This window comes from Empidonax traillii, unplaced genomic scaffold, assembly GCF_003031625.1.
Source record: "Empidonax traillii isolate 1590-97213 ecotype Southwest subspecies unplaced genomic scaffold, ASM303162v1 scaffold55:size2822071, whole genome shotgun sequence".
NCBI classification, from domain to species: domain Eukaryota; kingdom Metazoa; phylum Chordata; class Aves; order Passeriformes; family Tyrannidae; genus Empidonax; species Empidonax traillii.
In genome coordinates, this window is record NW_020955248.1 from 755,867 (window position 1) to 769,975 (window position 14,109).

A 14,109-nucleotide genomic window follows, 5' to 3' on the forward strand; every position below is an offset into this window, starting at 1 on the left:
TCTTTTCCTTTCTCCTATTTTTCTCTCTTTTCCTTTTTTCTTTTTTTTCTCTTTTTCTTTCTCTTTTTCTCTTTTCCTTTCTCTTTATTCTTTTTTTTTCTCTTTTTCTCTCTCCTCTTTTTCTCTTTTCTTTCTCTTTCTTTTCTTTTTCTCTCTTCTCTTTCTCTCTCTCTTTCTTTCTGTCTTTCTATTCTTTTTCTTTCCTGCCTGCCTTCCTTCTTCTTTCACTCTCCCTTCCCCCCCTCTTTAATTCGTCTCTTCTCTTCCTTTCCCTCTTACCCTTTTATCCATAACCCACTGCCGTGTGCTTATGTAGTAGGTCAGGGGACTAATGTAATGATTTCCATTCCAAGTGTGTAATTTAACGATAAAACTTTCCGATTGCTGGCGGGCCCTCCGGCTCTCGCCGTCCCTTTGCGGCCGCGAGCACTCACGAGCCCTGGGCGCTCCCTTCCCCTTCAGGATGGGCCGCCACAGGCATCTCGCGGCGAAGCACCTGCGGCGGGTGCCGGGGCAGGGGAGTCCCGCCGGGTTCCTGCCGCAGCGCTGCTCCCGCCCCCACACTCTGCCAGCCGCCGCTTCCCGACCCGCCGCCGCCGGCACGCGACCGCCGGTGCCCGCGTTCCTGTGGAAAACGCCCGCAAATGCCACCGCTCCGCCGCGGCGGCGGCGACGGCGGCGGGCAGCCCTCCGTCACGGCGCTCCCCGGAGCTGGAGGAGGAGGAGGGAGGCGGGAACGGCGCCCCAGGCGCTTCCCGCCGCGGCCTCGCGCACCGCCTCCCTCCCTGCCCCCCGCTCCCGCCCCCTCGCGCGCGCGCCGGGGAAAACGTTGCGCAGGTTCTAAAGCGGCGGCGGGGGCGCGGCCGCGCACGAGGGGGCGTGTGAGGGGGAGCGGCGGGGAACGGCCGCCGCCGCAGACACAGCCGCAGGCACAGCCCGCCGCCGTCCCTCCCGCCGCATGGAGCTGTCGGCCATCGGCGAGCAGGTGTTCGCGGTGGAGAGCATCCGCAAGAAGCGCGTGCGGAAGGTGGGCAGCGGCGGGGCGGGGCGGGGGGAGCGCACCGGGACATACCCCCCGCCCCTCCCGCCGCGCACCGGGAGGGGGGCGTGGTGGGCGCGCGCGCGACCGGCTGGTCCCCGTTCCCGTCCCTGTCCCCGCCACGTTTACCTCCCCCCCCCCCCCGCCGCGGGGACATCGGCACCTGCCCGGGGCCGGCGAGCGGGGGACACACGTGTTGGCTCGGGGGTCTCCGGGGCAGAGGGGGAGCTGCCCCTGCGGGGGGTTCAGCCTCTCCGCAGGATGAGCGCTGGCGACACCAGCCCAAACCGGAGGGCGTTTGGGAAGGCTCCCGTGACTCCTTTTCCCCGGCCGTGGAAGCCCTCCCGGTCCCGCAGGGTGTTGCAAGGATGAACCTGTAGGCATGCAGTGTGCAGAGATCTTCCGGTGGAAAGTTCCTTATAGGGCAGTGTTTTCCAGTCTTGGGAGACTGATGAACGACACCCTCTCCCCCCCCGAGGAAAACGAAACTGGTTCTCTGACTCAAGTACCCGAGCGCTTTCCTTGCTGTGCTCTCCTGTAAAGGTGTCTGCAGCTGCAGCAGTGCCTCTTGGAGCGGGGTCGTCCTACACGCACTAAGGCCTTTGCCATGCTTTGGGAAGTGCTTAACAAACCACTCAGCGTAACATGAAACATTCCGATAGTTGTATACGTTGCTCACTGAGCCCTTGAGCATGGTTTCCAATCGCTGCAGGTTTTTTTAGTTTTTTGCTTTTAAATCTTGTGCTTAGAGTGAACAAGTAAATGGATAACTTTGAACTTCAGCTGTGAGCTTGGGTCGAAGAGATGAGTGCCTGTGATGGATGGAACAGGGTTTGAGTAGAGCGTGTAGCAAATGGAAAGAAACATGCCAGAGATGCTTCATAGGTTCTGAAATACTGTGTTTCTCCTCTGTGCTTAAAAAAAATTCATCTGACACTTGCTTCTGGCATGCATCTGCCTCTTGCATTTATGCCTGCTGACTTCTTGTAGGATTGCCTGTAAATGTGGGAATGGTTCAGTCTTACTCTCTGGCTGACTTTTAGTGTTCTGCCTGCAAGACTTCTGCGAAGCTGTGCTCCAGGCTAATGGGAGTGCAAGCATGCTTAAACACCGCCGCATTCTGGGGGAGAAGGTATAGCAAGTGTAGTTGAATGAGGAAGTGTCTTTGTTTTGAAAATAAAGTGATGGGAAATGACCTTTTGGTTGCAGAGTTCAGTCCCATTGATTGGTTGCATTTCATACTGCAGCCTGTATTTTGTTGCAGAGTTCATCTGTTTTCTTCTTCCTTTTTCCACCCTCAGGGGAAAGTAGAATACCTGGTGAAGTGGAAAGGATGGCCCCCAAAGTAAGTTGTGTTTGTCTTTTTTGTCTTTGATATTCGGCAATAGCTTACACTGTGTCTCTGCAATTGAGCATCTCATTCATGGTGGGTAATTGCTTGTGCCTCATTTCAACACCAATAAACAGAACGAAAGAGCCACAAACCAAACCCAAATCTGTTTGTGAATTGGCAGCTAAGGAATACAAACTGCATGCCAGTCTATTCAGACTGGGTTTTACCACCACTGAAATATTTCATTGAGATACTTTCTAGATACAAATGTTTTTAAATTCATTATGAGTTCAACAAAGAACCCAGATTCTTCTGAACTTGGAATGGCTCCTGCTTTTCTGAGTCAGCACCAAGAGGACCCCACTTTATTTTTAGAGCTGTCTGAAGTCTTTTAAAATAGAATACATGTAGATGGTCTTGTCTTGTTGTCCTACTGCTTCCCTTCTGCAGTTCACCGATGGAAAGGGGCAGTGTTTCAGATTTATTGATTGTAGCCAGACGCAGGTGATCTTTGCCCCTTGAAAATTACCGCCATGCCTTCATTTCCTTGTCTGAAACCTCCTGTTTTTATGAGTGCCTTTTCTGCTTTTACTTTGGTTGCTACATTGCAAAAAGGGGGGAAAAAAAAGGCATTTTTTTCAGCATTGCTGTGCACTGTTTACAGCTACTTCTTTTATTCAAATGCAGCTGCCTCTGAAGAAGAGTGATTGGTCTGTGCTTAAACAGTCTGTAAAATGCTTTGAGATTAGAAAGATTAAGTAACTGGAGAATATTACTATGTCAGCTAGCAGTCTAGTGGAAAAGCTTCCTGGCCAACCCATATGGGGCCCTGTTTTTGCTTTTCTGTTTGTGACTGTGTTTGTACATACACAGCGTGGGTGGGTACAACAGCACTACACATGCAGTTGCTCTGTGTGTTGCTAAGCAAAGGGGGCCGCTTGTTACGGGTTCGTCCTCACAGCTGCAAAGTGGGGCCGACTGGGATGGTTCTGACAAGTTGTACCTGTTGTCCAAGAAGCTGAAACGTGTTCCTACATGCCCAGTCTGTGTGCCTAATTTTTATGCTTATAGGGCACATGTCAATACAAGCAACTTCCCTTCTCTGGTGGTGGTAGGAGAGGGTGACTTTATTCTTGACTATAAGTCCTGCTGTCCAAGTAACCTTGTGCACTTGTTGAGCACCAGCTGCCATGTAGCGCGGGTCACTTCTTGGACCTACTTCAGCCTTAAGGAGCCAAGTCTTATTTAATTGCTGATAGAGGGTGGGACATGGATTTGGAGCCTGTGAGGCCCCATTCCCTTCTGGCCAGAATACTGATGTTTATCCCATTCTCCTCTGAACCAACGCATTGAGGTCCTTCTCTCGTAAAGTCCCTTGCCAAGAAGGTGGGCTGAGGCATGGCGTAATGTTTCCTTGGACAGAGCAGCCTTTATTCTTAACTGCTGCCTTTCCTTGTCGTGCATCTTGGAACTCTGGGGGACACAGAAACTCTTCTGGGAATTTAAAGCACAGCTCCTCAAGGAGCAAGGTGATGTCAGGGTTCCCTATTTTTGATGCTGTTACATGTCCTAGCACCTTCCCTCTTTTCCCAAACTCCAAATCTGAAGAGCACTGACTATTTCTCTTTCCCCCTGTCCTCTCCATTTTAACTATTCACTCAGTGGTTTGAAGTATTAAAACCAAGATTCTCAGAACATTGAAGTCACTTTCATCCCACTAGCAGTCTCTGTTCCTTGTTTCTAAACTTACGTATGCCCAGCATAGCATGCAGCACAACAAGCTGTTTGCATCTTTTTGTCTATTTGCTCATCCCATGTCCTGTTTCTCTTCATTCCCCTTCCCAACCTTGTTGCATTGCTCTTTGTTATCTCTGTACCTATTATCTCATCATTCCCATTGGAAGCATCATACAAGGAAATAAGGATAGGTCAGTAGTTTTTACTGCTTTCACATGTAATTTGTATTTCATTTTCTTCCCCCTCTTTTTCATAAAAAAATCTTGCTCATGCCCTGCACGTCAGGTTTCTGGATTGCACTGTTGGAGTGAGGGAATGGAGGAGTGACAACCTGATTCTAGCTACAAGCTTGTTTACAACTTGTCTTGGAGTTAAGAGGGGAGGGGGAAGAGGAGGAGTAGAAGGAGGGGGAAGGAAGATCATATGATCTATGTTTTCCAGAGTGCCTGCTCTCTGCAGTTTGCTGCAGCCTGGGCTGTGTGTACCCATATATAAAGCTCTGTGTGCGCGCGCGCGTGGCAAATTCAACCATGTTTTTTTTAAATGCAGTGTTTTGCTACTGCAGCGAAGCCAGAATCTGAACTGCAGAGAAAATGGCAACACCCACCAGGGTTTTTTTATAAGCAAATCCCCTTTCTTCTCCTGCCTGTGAAAAGCAATCTGATGACTTTTTTCCCCTCTCGTGCTGTTATTTTTCTTAAATTTGTAGGATGAGTGCCAGAATCCCTGCAGCTGGGAGGAAACCTTCCTCTTTTCAAACATCATTTTGGCTTTGACAGCGCACAGTCAGGTTGCTGCAGGAGGCATGAGCAAAGGAGGGAGGGAGGGAGAAGGAGATCAGCTGGTTATGAAGACGTCTGCTCTTAACTCTCTGATGTTCAGTGCACCTTGGAATATCTGAATTTTATATTTTTGTTTCTCCCTTTTGTAAAAGAATTGTATTTTCATTTCTAGACCCATTCTCTAGGAATGCTCCTGTTTTTAGTACCTTTCTTCTCCCTATTAGAGAGATGAAAGGGAAAAGCATTCCTAAACCGCCTCCCCCGTGTACATGTGGGCATGTATCGTGTGCTCTCATGTGCAGCCTATGCTTCATCCAGAAATGTAAACATCCTGAAATGCTTTCTCGCTTTTAAAGGCAGTGATACAAGTGCACCTTTGCACACCTGCAAGTGACTCTTCTCTGGTCCTCCTTCCTGGGGTCTGGGAGGGGCTCTGCCTCCGGGCCTGGACCTCACATTCCAGGAAAATTAGTTTTCTGAGGCATTTGGGGTTTCAGACTTGCCTTCTTGCCTTAGAGTTTGTACAGTAGAGACATGCCACCCACCTTTTCTGCACAAGCATGATGCCTTAGGAGCAAACATGCTACAAGGACCACCTTACTATCCTTTCAGCTTCCACAGTGCAAATTTTTGGCTGCCTCTCCCTGCTGTTAGGTGCAGGTGTGCTCTTTGGCAACCAGTTTTGGAGTTGCCTGCTGGATGGGTTGAGTCCTTTCCTGAGATCTGGCTCTTGTCACAGCTGTCTGGCTATCGAGGACGGAGCTGGGGCAGTGAGTGACGCTGTTCACAGGCTGCTGTTGGAGCATGAAGCCTGTTTGGAGCAGTGCTGGTGGCCCTGCCCGTAGTGCAGATGGTTCCTCCTGCGCTGATGAGCTCTGTTCCATAGGAACAACCCGCAGGGGGAGCCGAGCGGAAGGAGGAGGCATTGGCAAGTGGCCATCAGCTTGCCCCAGGGGCCAGGTCTGAACGTGTTTGGGTGAAAGGCATCAGTGGAGAAAAATTAAACTCTTAAATGAATACTTTCGGCTTCAGTGATTAGAGGTAATTAATAATGCAGGTGAGAAAGCGTACTTACTCTTTGAGCACTCTAAATTAAGAGAGACCTATTTTTCAGAAAGCTGTATCAGATCACGTCTCATTGTTCCATGGGATTTTTGGATTTGAGGGAGTGCTGTTGATGAGATCTTTTAGGCATGGACTTAAAATCAGTTTGCGAGTGTCCGCACAGGCTTTGCGAACAGTGTAGAGTGGGCCCTGGGGAGAAAAGTCTTCCCTGTTTTCCTACGAAGAGCTGCTTGACGGTTGGCCCTGCCTGTTTTGGGAAAGGGAGGTGGTGTCTGTGGGAAGCTGGGGAGGGAATGGCTGAGATTCCTCAGAGCTCTCGCAATGTTGTGGCAGGCCCCACCGACCCTGGTGAAGACAGTATCCAGGGCTGCAGCACACTGGTAGCAGGCCTGTGGAGAGAATGTTTCATTTAAGTATTGTTTACTTTTTATTCCTTATGTTTTTCTTCAGATACAGCACATGGGAGCCAGAGGATCATATCTTGGACCCTCGCCTGGTAGTGGCTTATGAAGAAAAGTAAGGGCGCGTGTTCTTTCTCTCCCTGAACACAGGAAAAGAAATACTGTCTTTATTTCATTATATGCATAAAGTACCCTGTTGTCTCTGCTTAAGTCAAAGATGAGATGTATAGCAATGAATCCTGCTTGATTTTGATACCCTGGTGTTGGTTGAAACAGACAAGACAAGGTTAAAGCAGCTTTGACTGGCACTGTTCAGGAAATGAGGCCAAGAACTCGCAGCATTGAGCCAAGGAACCATCAGTCTCAGGTTTTAATCAGGTTCAGAGCTGGACTGGAGTGATGTGAGGTGATAAGTTTCTCTAACCCCATCCTTCATCAGCCGTGTCAGAGAAATTCCCCTATTGCAAGGCTTTCACTCCTACAGAAAGCAATTCTGGGATGTTTTCCAAGCCCACCCTGGTCACCATTGGGTTTTAGTGAAGTAAATTGAGGGAGATGTGCTGCAAAAGGTTGAAGTTCCAGCTAGGTTTTATGCTGTGGTATTTAGTATTTAGTTTGATTTGTGTTCCTCTTTCACAGGGAAGAGAGAGACCGTGCATCAGGGTACAGGAAAAGAGGCCCCAAACCAAAGCGCCTCCTACTGCAGGTAGCCTCTTGCTCTTCTGTGTATTCCTAACTCTTAGCTGCTGTGCTGCTCCTCTGCTCTCAGGGAGGTGGGAATTGTCTGTTTGCAGTTACATGGACAGAACTGGAGGTAACAAGCAAACACCACCATGAAATCAGTGATTAGGCAGATAGTTTTAACCTGTTAGCTAATCTGTCTTTAAAAAGGCAAAACAGAATAAAACAACAGCTCTTGCCCTCTGAACTGGAATTTTATAAATCAAGGGCCTGAGTGGTTGCAGGTTACCTGGTTTGTATGTTCTTTTAATTTTATGCTGAGCTTGGATTTTCCATCAAGTTAAAGGTAGCGTCTGTTTGGAAGCAGAGTTTCAGCATGTTCCCAAGCAAAGCAGCCTATCCTAGGAAGCAGGTATTAGGAAGAGCTTAGATGGCAGTGGAAGAGATGAGAGAAATGGCATTACAGAAGCAGCACACCTTAGAAGCAGCTCATCTAGATGTTCAGGGGCTGAACAAAGAATAGTTTCCTGGCTCCCAGGGGGAGCCCTGCCTGTATGATCAGATGTCCACTCTGACGCTTTCTGTGTTTCTCGGCAGCGGCTGTATGGCATGGACTTGAGGAGTGCCCACAAGGGAAAGGAGAAGCTCTGTTTCTCTCTTGCGCGGAGGTTTGGAGGAGGAGACAGTAGCCTGCCAGGGACCAAGACAGGGCAGGCAGAGTTCCCAGAGAAGACTGGGGGAGCAGTCCTGCCATTTTCTCTCCGGAAGCAACGCAAAAACCAGAAGTACCTGCGACTGTCAAGGAAGAAGTTCCCCCGCATGGCGAGCCTGGAGAACCGAAACTGCAGGCATGAGTTTTTCCTGAATGATGCAGTGGGCCTAGAGGCCAGGCAGGGCCCTGAAGACTGGGAGGCCATGCAGCACACCAGCAAAGAAGGTAAGGCCAGACCCCCCTTGGCTGTGAAGTTCTGGGGCGTGTGAAGGATAGTCTGTGTCCTTTCTCCTTGGTTATCTCCTCCTGGGATTGTGTTTTAGATCAAGTTCTTAGAGCAGCTCTCACTGGCTCGTATTATGGCCCTCTTGTTTGCAAGGTTTCTTTCTTGTTTGAAGAGCACAGATTAATCTGATGTTTTTGGTGCTGTTGCCTCTCTGTAGTCCTACATCCACGATGCCCCTCCCAGTGTTAGAAAATGTGCAGAAGATACCGCAAGTTTTTCCCCTCTTACAGTTTCCTCCCAGCAGAGGTGACACACAGGTGTGATAGTGATGAACTCTGCCTCTGTCCATATATCCACACGTGCTCAGCCTGCTGCTTGTCTCAGAGGAGCTTGGCTGGCAGTGGACGAGCTGGGACACCAGCACTCCTCTCATAGTGGTCGTCTGAGAAGCGTACAGAAATGGCACTAGGAACTCATAGTGCACTCCCCTGCCCCCTCCTTCCCTTTCCTCTCCACACCCCTCTAAAGTCTCTTGCTGTAGAGCTATGTGAGGGGGGGATGAGAGAGGATGGTACCCTCCTGCCTGATCCCACTGAGTAGGCAGCAGGAGTGTGGGCGTGGGAGATGTCCAAGCACATTTGGCATTTTGGAGAGGGATACCAGCATCTTGTGCGGGAGGGCTGTGGGATGTGTGTGTTGCTCTCAGTTACCAGGGAAACTCTATCCTTGCATTATTAGAGCTTCTGAAGGCGTAGCTTTCCTGAGGAGTGGAAAAACGGGGCTTATGCTGCTTGTAGTAGCTGAGGGAATCCTGTTACTCCTTGCTAGGAGTAGCTGTTAGCCAGGCTGGATTAGACAAGATTTTAGGGAGAGGACTGTGTTCTGGGAATGAAAGCTATTCCTTCCTTTCTGAGAGGGACTGGAACAGTGCCCAGAATCCAGGGAGGCAGCAATGGGAGTAGCACAGAGGAGCCCAGTGTTACATCCTGGCAGTGGACAAGTGTATGGGGCTGTTCTCCCTAGAAGCATGGGGCCCTAGAGCACTTGGGAATCCCAAGAGTGAGTGGCACTACAGAATTGTAAAACTGTTTTTGTGCTCCCCTTGACATATGGCCTGCATAGTATCCCAATTATTGTTAGGGGGATTGGACTCTTTCCGAGGTGAAAGTAGGCACCCCAGATGCTTGAGACAGAAGCCAGGAAATATACTCTTAATGGAACTTGTTCTTTGCCCAGGTTGGGATCACAAGGGATATAGTATAGGTAAAATGACAGGGAGAGGATGTGTTTTCCTTCCCCTCTCTCAGTTTATGTGGCAGTCTCTGGGGGCTGGGAGGAAGTGGGGCTTTCGGTGGCAGAAGACTGATAGTTATTGATACAGTGAGAAAGTGCTAGGGTGCTTATGTTTCCTGTATGGAGCTGTCTGGGAGCAAAGGAAGGATATGAGAAAGGGAGAGCAGCCTTTCCACAGAGCACTATTGGTGGATTTTTGAGAATCACACCCAGGCTGCATTGCAGGTGCACTACGAAGGCAACCCCTCCATTTTGGATCCCTTTGACTCCTATACGACTATCTGAAGAGCATGTGTAAGAGTTTTTGATTTTTGACTTTTCAGCAGGGTAGGGCATTTAGAAGCAGGTGAGCTCACAGCGGGATGAGTGTGCTTTGGTGACACAAAACCGATTAGGGGTTGAGATGGGGTGAGAGGTATCAGGGAATTGGTTAGATGAGCTGAGTGGTTTTGCCTGCTCTTTTGACCTCTCTGTAGGCTGCTCTGATGCCACTGTGTGTCTGGACACGTTTGCTACTCTTTCCTTTTCCCATTATGTCCTGCAGTGATCCTCCATTTTCCCTTAGCCTCCGAGGGCAGGGTTTGCACATGCTTTTTCTTGCTTTGTTCGTGCAGACTCAGGCTGATTTCACCTACTGTTTGTCAGAAAGGAGACCCTTTTTCCATCCTTCCCTTCCCTCTCTTCTTCCTCCCTCCTCCTCCCTCACCTTCCTCTCACTAACATGCTCTTATCTACCTTTCCTTCTGCAGCAGATGTGGATGCCAGTCTCCCTTGGATCCCCACTGTGCCCCCCAGTGAAGTGACAGTGACAGACATCACGGCAAACTCCATTACCGTCACTTTCAGAGAAGCACAAGTGGCTGAGGGCTTCTTTCGAGACCGGAGTGCACAGTTCTGAATCTCTTGTTTGCAGTGCTCCCCAAAAACAGTGCTTTTAGGGTGGAGCTAGGGAAGGGTTACGTTATCCCTTAAGAGAAAAAAAAAATCCAAAATGTCTCCTCTTAAAATGTTTACAGAGACTTTTTTTTTTTTTCTCCTTTTTCCCCATTCAGATACGCAAAAAAGAGCAGTGTAGGGGGTGTGTGTTTGTCATTGCTTTGTCCAGCTGAAAAACTGACAGCCCTTTCCCTGGCAAAGACTCCCCTCCTTGATGTGAAAGCAGCAAGCTGAACAATTCGCCTTTTATCCTGTCAAGTGGCGGCAGCTGCATTTGTGGGGAGAGGGCATGTGGAGGTGGAAAGAGAGCTGGATCTCTAGCCTGCCGCCTTGTTCTGCAATTGATATCCCTTGGATAAAGATACATCTCTGTGCATTGCTCTTCCCACCTTCCTCCTCCCTCTCTTCCTGCAGCAGTGAGACGCAATGGATCCTACCTGTGTAGATTACTCCAGCCTGTTTAAGACTTTCTCTCCAGTGCTGTTTTCCCTGTGGCCTGCTGTCAGGACTTCAGAATCCTATTTGCCTGTCTGTGGTAAGTCAGTCTTTGCAGCACGGGTCCATATAGACAGCAGAGGTTTCTCCCTTTGATTGCTGATCATGCGGAAAGGCTGAAATGCATCTCTGAAATCTAAATTGGCAACGCAAATTCAATTTGCCCTCATTAAAAGCTCAGAAACCCAGCGCAGTCAAGACATACCATTCTGTATATGCTAAACAGGATTTCCAGGCTCGGCTCTGCTGTGTGAGGAATGCATTATAAAAAGTGGGGTCTTCTTACCCTTTGCCAAATTCAGTATTAATAACAAATGCTGCCCTGGATCTGTGGTAATAAGTTGGTTGAAAACTGACTCCTCTCCCCTGGGAGGAGGGGCTAATAGGACAACTGAAGCATTGCCTGGCACTGCAAAGATATTCAAGAAACTGGCACAGGCCCAGGACACAGGAATTGGACAGAACTGAGCTAGAAATGGACCTTGATTAGCAGCAAATTCTGTTTTTGGATCCCATAGAGAGATCCAAGGTAAACAACATGTGGGGAAAGCATGTATTAGATTTGAAGAGGGGAAAAAAATTCTTAATTCTTAGCAATGAGAATTCTTGGATTGTACTGCCTGAGTGATATTCTTCCATGACTCCAGTCTCCTCACAGTATCTGTGATCCTACTTTACTGATAGGAACTTCCCCTTGGAAGACTAAAAAATCTTTGCCAAGGAAAGCGGTCTGCATTTCAATAGACCCTGCCTAATCTTGCACTTAAAAATGCCTTGTGCTGGACTGCCTGTGACACTTTGAGGTTTTTGAAGAATTGCTGTATTTTGAGTTGGTAATTTAGCATAGCATCTGTTCTTGCACATGCATGTTCTCTTCCATTTTTAAAAGCCAATTTTATTTAAATAATTTTTTAAATATAGATCTTTTCCTATGGAAAGCAAGAAAAGTAAGCTAGTCTGAAGGGGGAACTGCAGGACAGAGTCTGCAGGGTAACATTGGCTACTGTTGTGAGTTCTGTACTCAAATCCTTTGTTTCCTCACCCCACCCCACTTGAAGCATCTCTTGTATGCTGTATTTATTCTAAATGAAGCTATGAGCCTTCTCAGCTGTGAGACCACCTGTGGAAATCCTCAGTGTGTTCCTGTGAGGGGCTTGGCTGCTGGCCCGCAGAATTTTGGAGCTCTGGGGCTTCTAGTCCTCCGAACATCTACTTTTTGCAAAGTTCTTGGACAGCCCCTATGGCTTTTATTAAAAGCAGGTTTTACCTCATATGGGACATGGCAGCTCAGTGTAAATTTAGGATTTGCCCTTCCATCTCAGAGCTATTTGAGCAAGCCTGTCTTCCGCTGCATCACAGCAGTTTCAGGACCTCTGGGAAGGTCTTGAATTTTTGGACTGATCTTTTGTCTCTCAAAAGAAGTAAGATGGGAGTTTTATTATGGAGAAATTTGAGAGGGTGAGAAGTGGAAGCTGAGGGGGGGTGGAATTACAAGGTAGGAGGAAGAGTGAGTGGGAAATTAGCTTGCAGTAGCTAGCAAGGGCAAACTGATGAGGTAAGCATGCAGACGCAGGATGTTTGTTGAACGTGGGTGTCCAGAGCGAGGCTTCTGTGTCTGGAGTTGTACCCTCTTTTGCAGGATGTGGGGTCAGACAGTGTTGTTATCATCATCCCCCCACACACACCCTCTTCCCAACACCTGCCAAATGTGCTGAATACCTGCATTTCTCTTGTGTTGTGGGCAGTGGACACACCAAATGGCTGAGTCCACTCTTGTGGGTTGTAGCAGGTCAGGTAGTGATGGTTGCAGAAGCATAATATTTTAGCTTTTTTTAAAAAGTGTTTTGAACTGCAGCTCACCCTGATAGATCTTTGTGGCATTTATAGGATCTGGTTTCTCTATTCTAATGCAGAAACTGATGCCTTTGTCATGTCTTCATCTCAGAGTACAAACACACCAAAAAAAGCTTCCTATTTACTAAGTTCCTGGCTTTGGCTGACATCGGAAGCAATACCAATCCTGCGACAGGAAAGAGCTTGTCCTAATAAACTAGATTTCCATCTTCTGCTTTTCTTTCCACTCGCCAGCTGACACTTGTCAATGCTCTGTTTTGGCATTTTTCTTTAAACATATTTTCTTCCTCTTGCAGTGGAGTTTTCAAAGACCTGCGGTGGTCTTTCAAAGACGATCCACCCACAGCTTCATATCTTAATCATTTTTTGGATCAGGCTAGCTTGTGTTCTGCTGGTGACTAATCATCTCGCTGCACAAAGTGTGGAACAAAGTACCTGGCTGCGATGCTGCTTTGTGTCAATGAGGAGTTAACTATAATCGAGTTAAGACGCAACAAGCTGCGTGTGCGTGGGTTTGGGGGAGGGGGGGTGTGAAGAGGAGTTTGTGGTAGGAAACTAAGCAGTTACTTCGTTGGCGTGGACTTTTTTTTTTGACATTCATGAATTCTTGTTTATCTTAAAGATCTTTTTGAGATGGTTTTTCTCCTGATCTTTTTAAAAAAACATGGCTCTGTTCCACATTGTCTGGTGACATATTGTTGTAAATTTCCTTGCTAGAGCTGGTCTTCAGGGAGTTTAAAATTAGCTTTATTCCATCTCTGCAGGTGTAGAGATGTATGGGGGTTTTAGTAGTGATGGTAAGAGAGGTTGTCTGGGTTTGTCTTTTCTCCCGAATACTGTCCATCTGCCAGTTCAACCCAAAACATGAAAATTGAATTGGGACCTCTTGTACTAACATATCGTGAAGATCAGATGCTATGCTCGGAGCTTTGTTAAGCATTCCGTTTGATTAGAAGAACGAGAATAGCATCCAGCTGAAGCTGAGTTTAATAATTCTATTTGAAGCACAAGCTGAGAATAGAAATGGGCTAACTCTCCCATACCTCATTTGGCTCCATGGCTGTAAACAAGAAAAACAAACTTCAGCCAGTGGAAATATTGAACTGTACACAAGAAACAACCTTCTCAGAGAAGAACGGTTCTAATAGTCATTCTTAGAACTGTTTCCATGTGAGAATTTACCAGCAGCGTTTGGGAAACAGAGGTTTTTATTTCATAGATCTCAAAGTGAACTCGCTGTATATATGACAGAACTGAGGGGCTTCATGAGACTGGAAAGCCTTTATTGTTAACACTGTGTTTAAAAAAAACAAATGGAAAGTGAGGTACATATTCCTCTGTGGGGTATATTCCTCTATTCCTGAATGGTTATAAACTAGATGTTATTGCTCTGATATATAAGTGATGCCTTGGAACAGCAAGTTTTAATGCGTAAGTAGTGGCATTAAGTAGCCTCGTAGCTCCTGCATGCTCCTTATTGTCTCGCATTTGCTTGGGGGCCCTTCTGCTTGTGAAGTCAGACCAAGGTGATTTTTTTTTCTTTTTTTTTTCTTTT

At 47.7% G+C, this 14,109-nt stretch overlaps 1 protein-coding gene across 2 annotated transcripts; it reads left to right on the forward strand.

Moving 5' to 3' along the window:
* The first annotated feature begins 840 nt into the window (after positions 1 to 840).
* On the forward strand, positions 841 to 13,221 carry CBX7 (chromobox 7). Of its 2 annotated transcripts, none has more exons than XM_027879400.1 (6): positions 841 to 1,027; positions 2,341 to 2,384; positions 6,407 to 6,472; positions 6,997 to 7,063; positions 7,636 to 7,975; positions 10,019 to 13,221. In XM_027879400.1, exons 1-6 carry the CDS (start codon positions 959 to 961, stop codon positions 10,165 to 10,167), a joined length of 735 nt encoding a protein of 244 aa, XP_027735201.1. In that variant the 5' UTR covers positions 841 to 958; the 3' UTR covers positions 10,168 to 13,221. The 2 variants fall into 2 exon arrangements, with proteins under 2 accessions (XP_027735201.1, XP_027735202.1); XM_027879401.1 differs by having other exon boundaries at positions 10,022 to 13,221.
* The last annotated feature ends 888 nt before the right edge of the window (positions 13,222 to 14,109 follow it).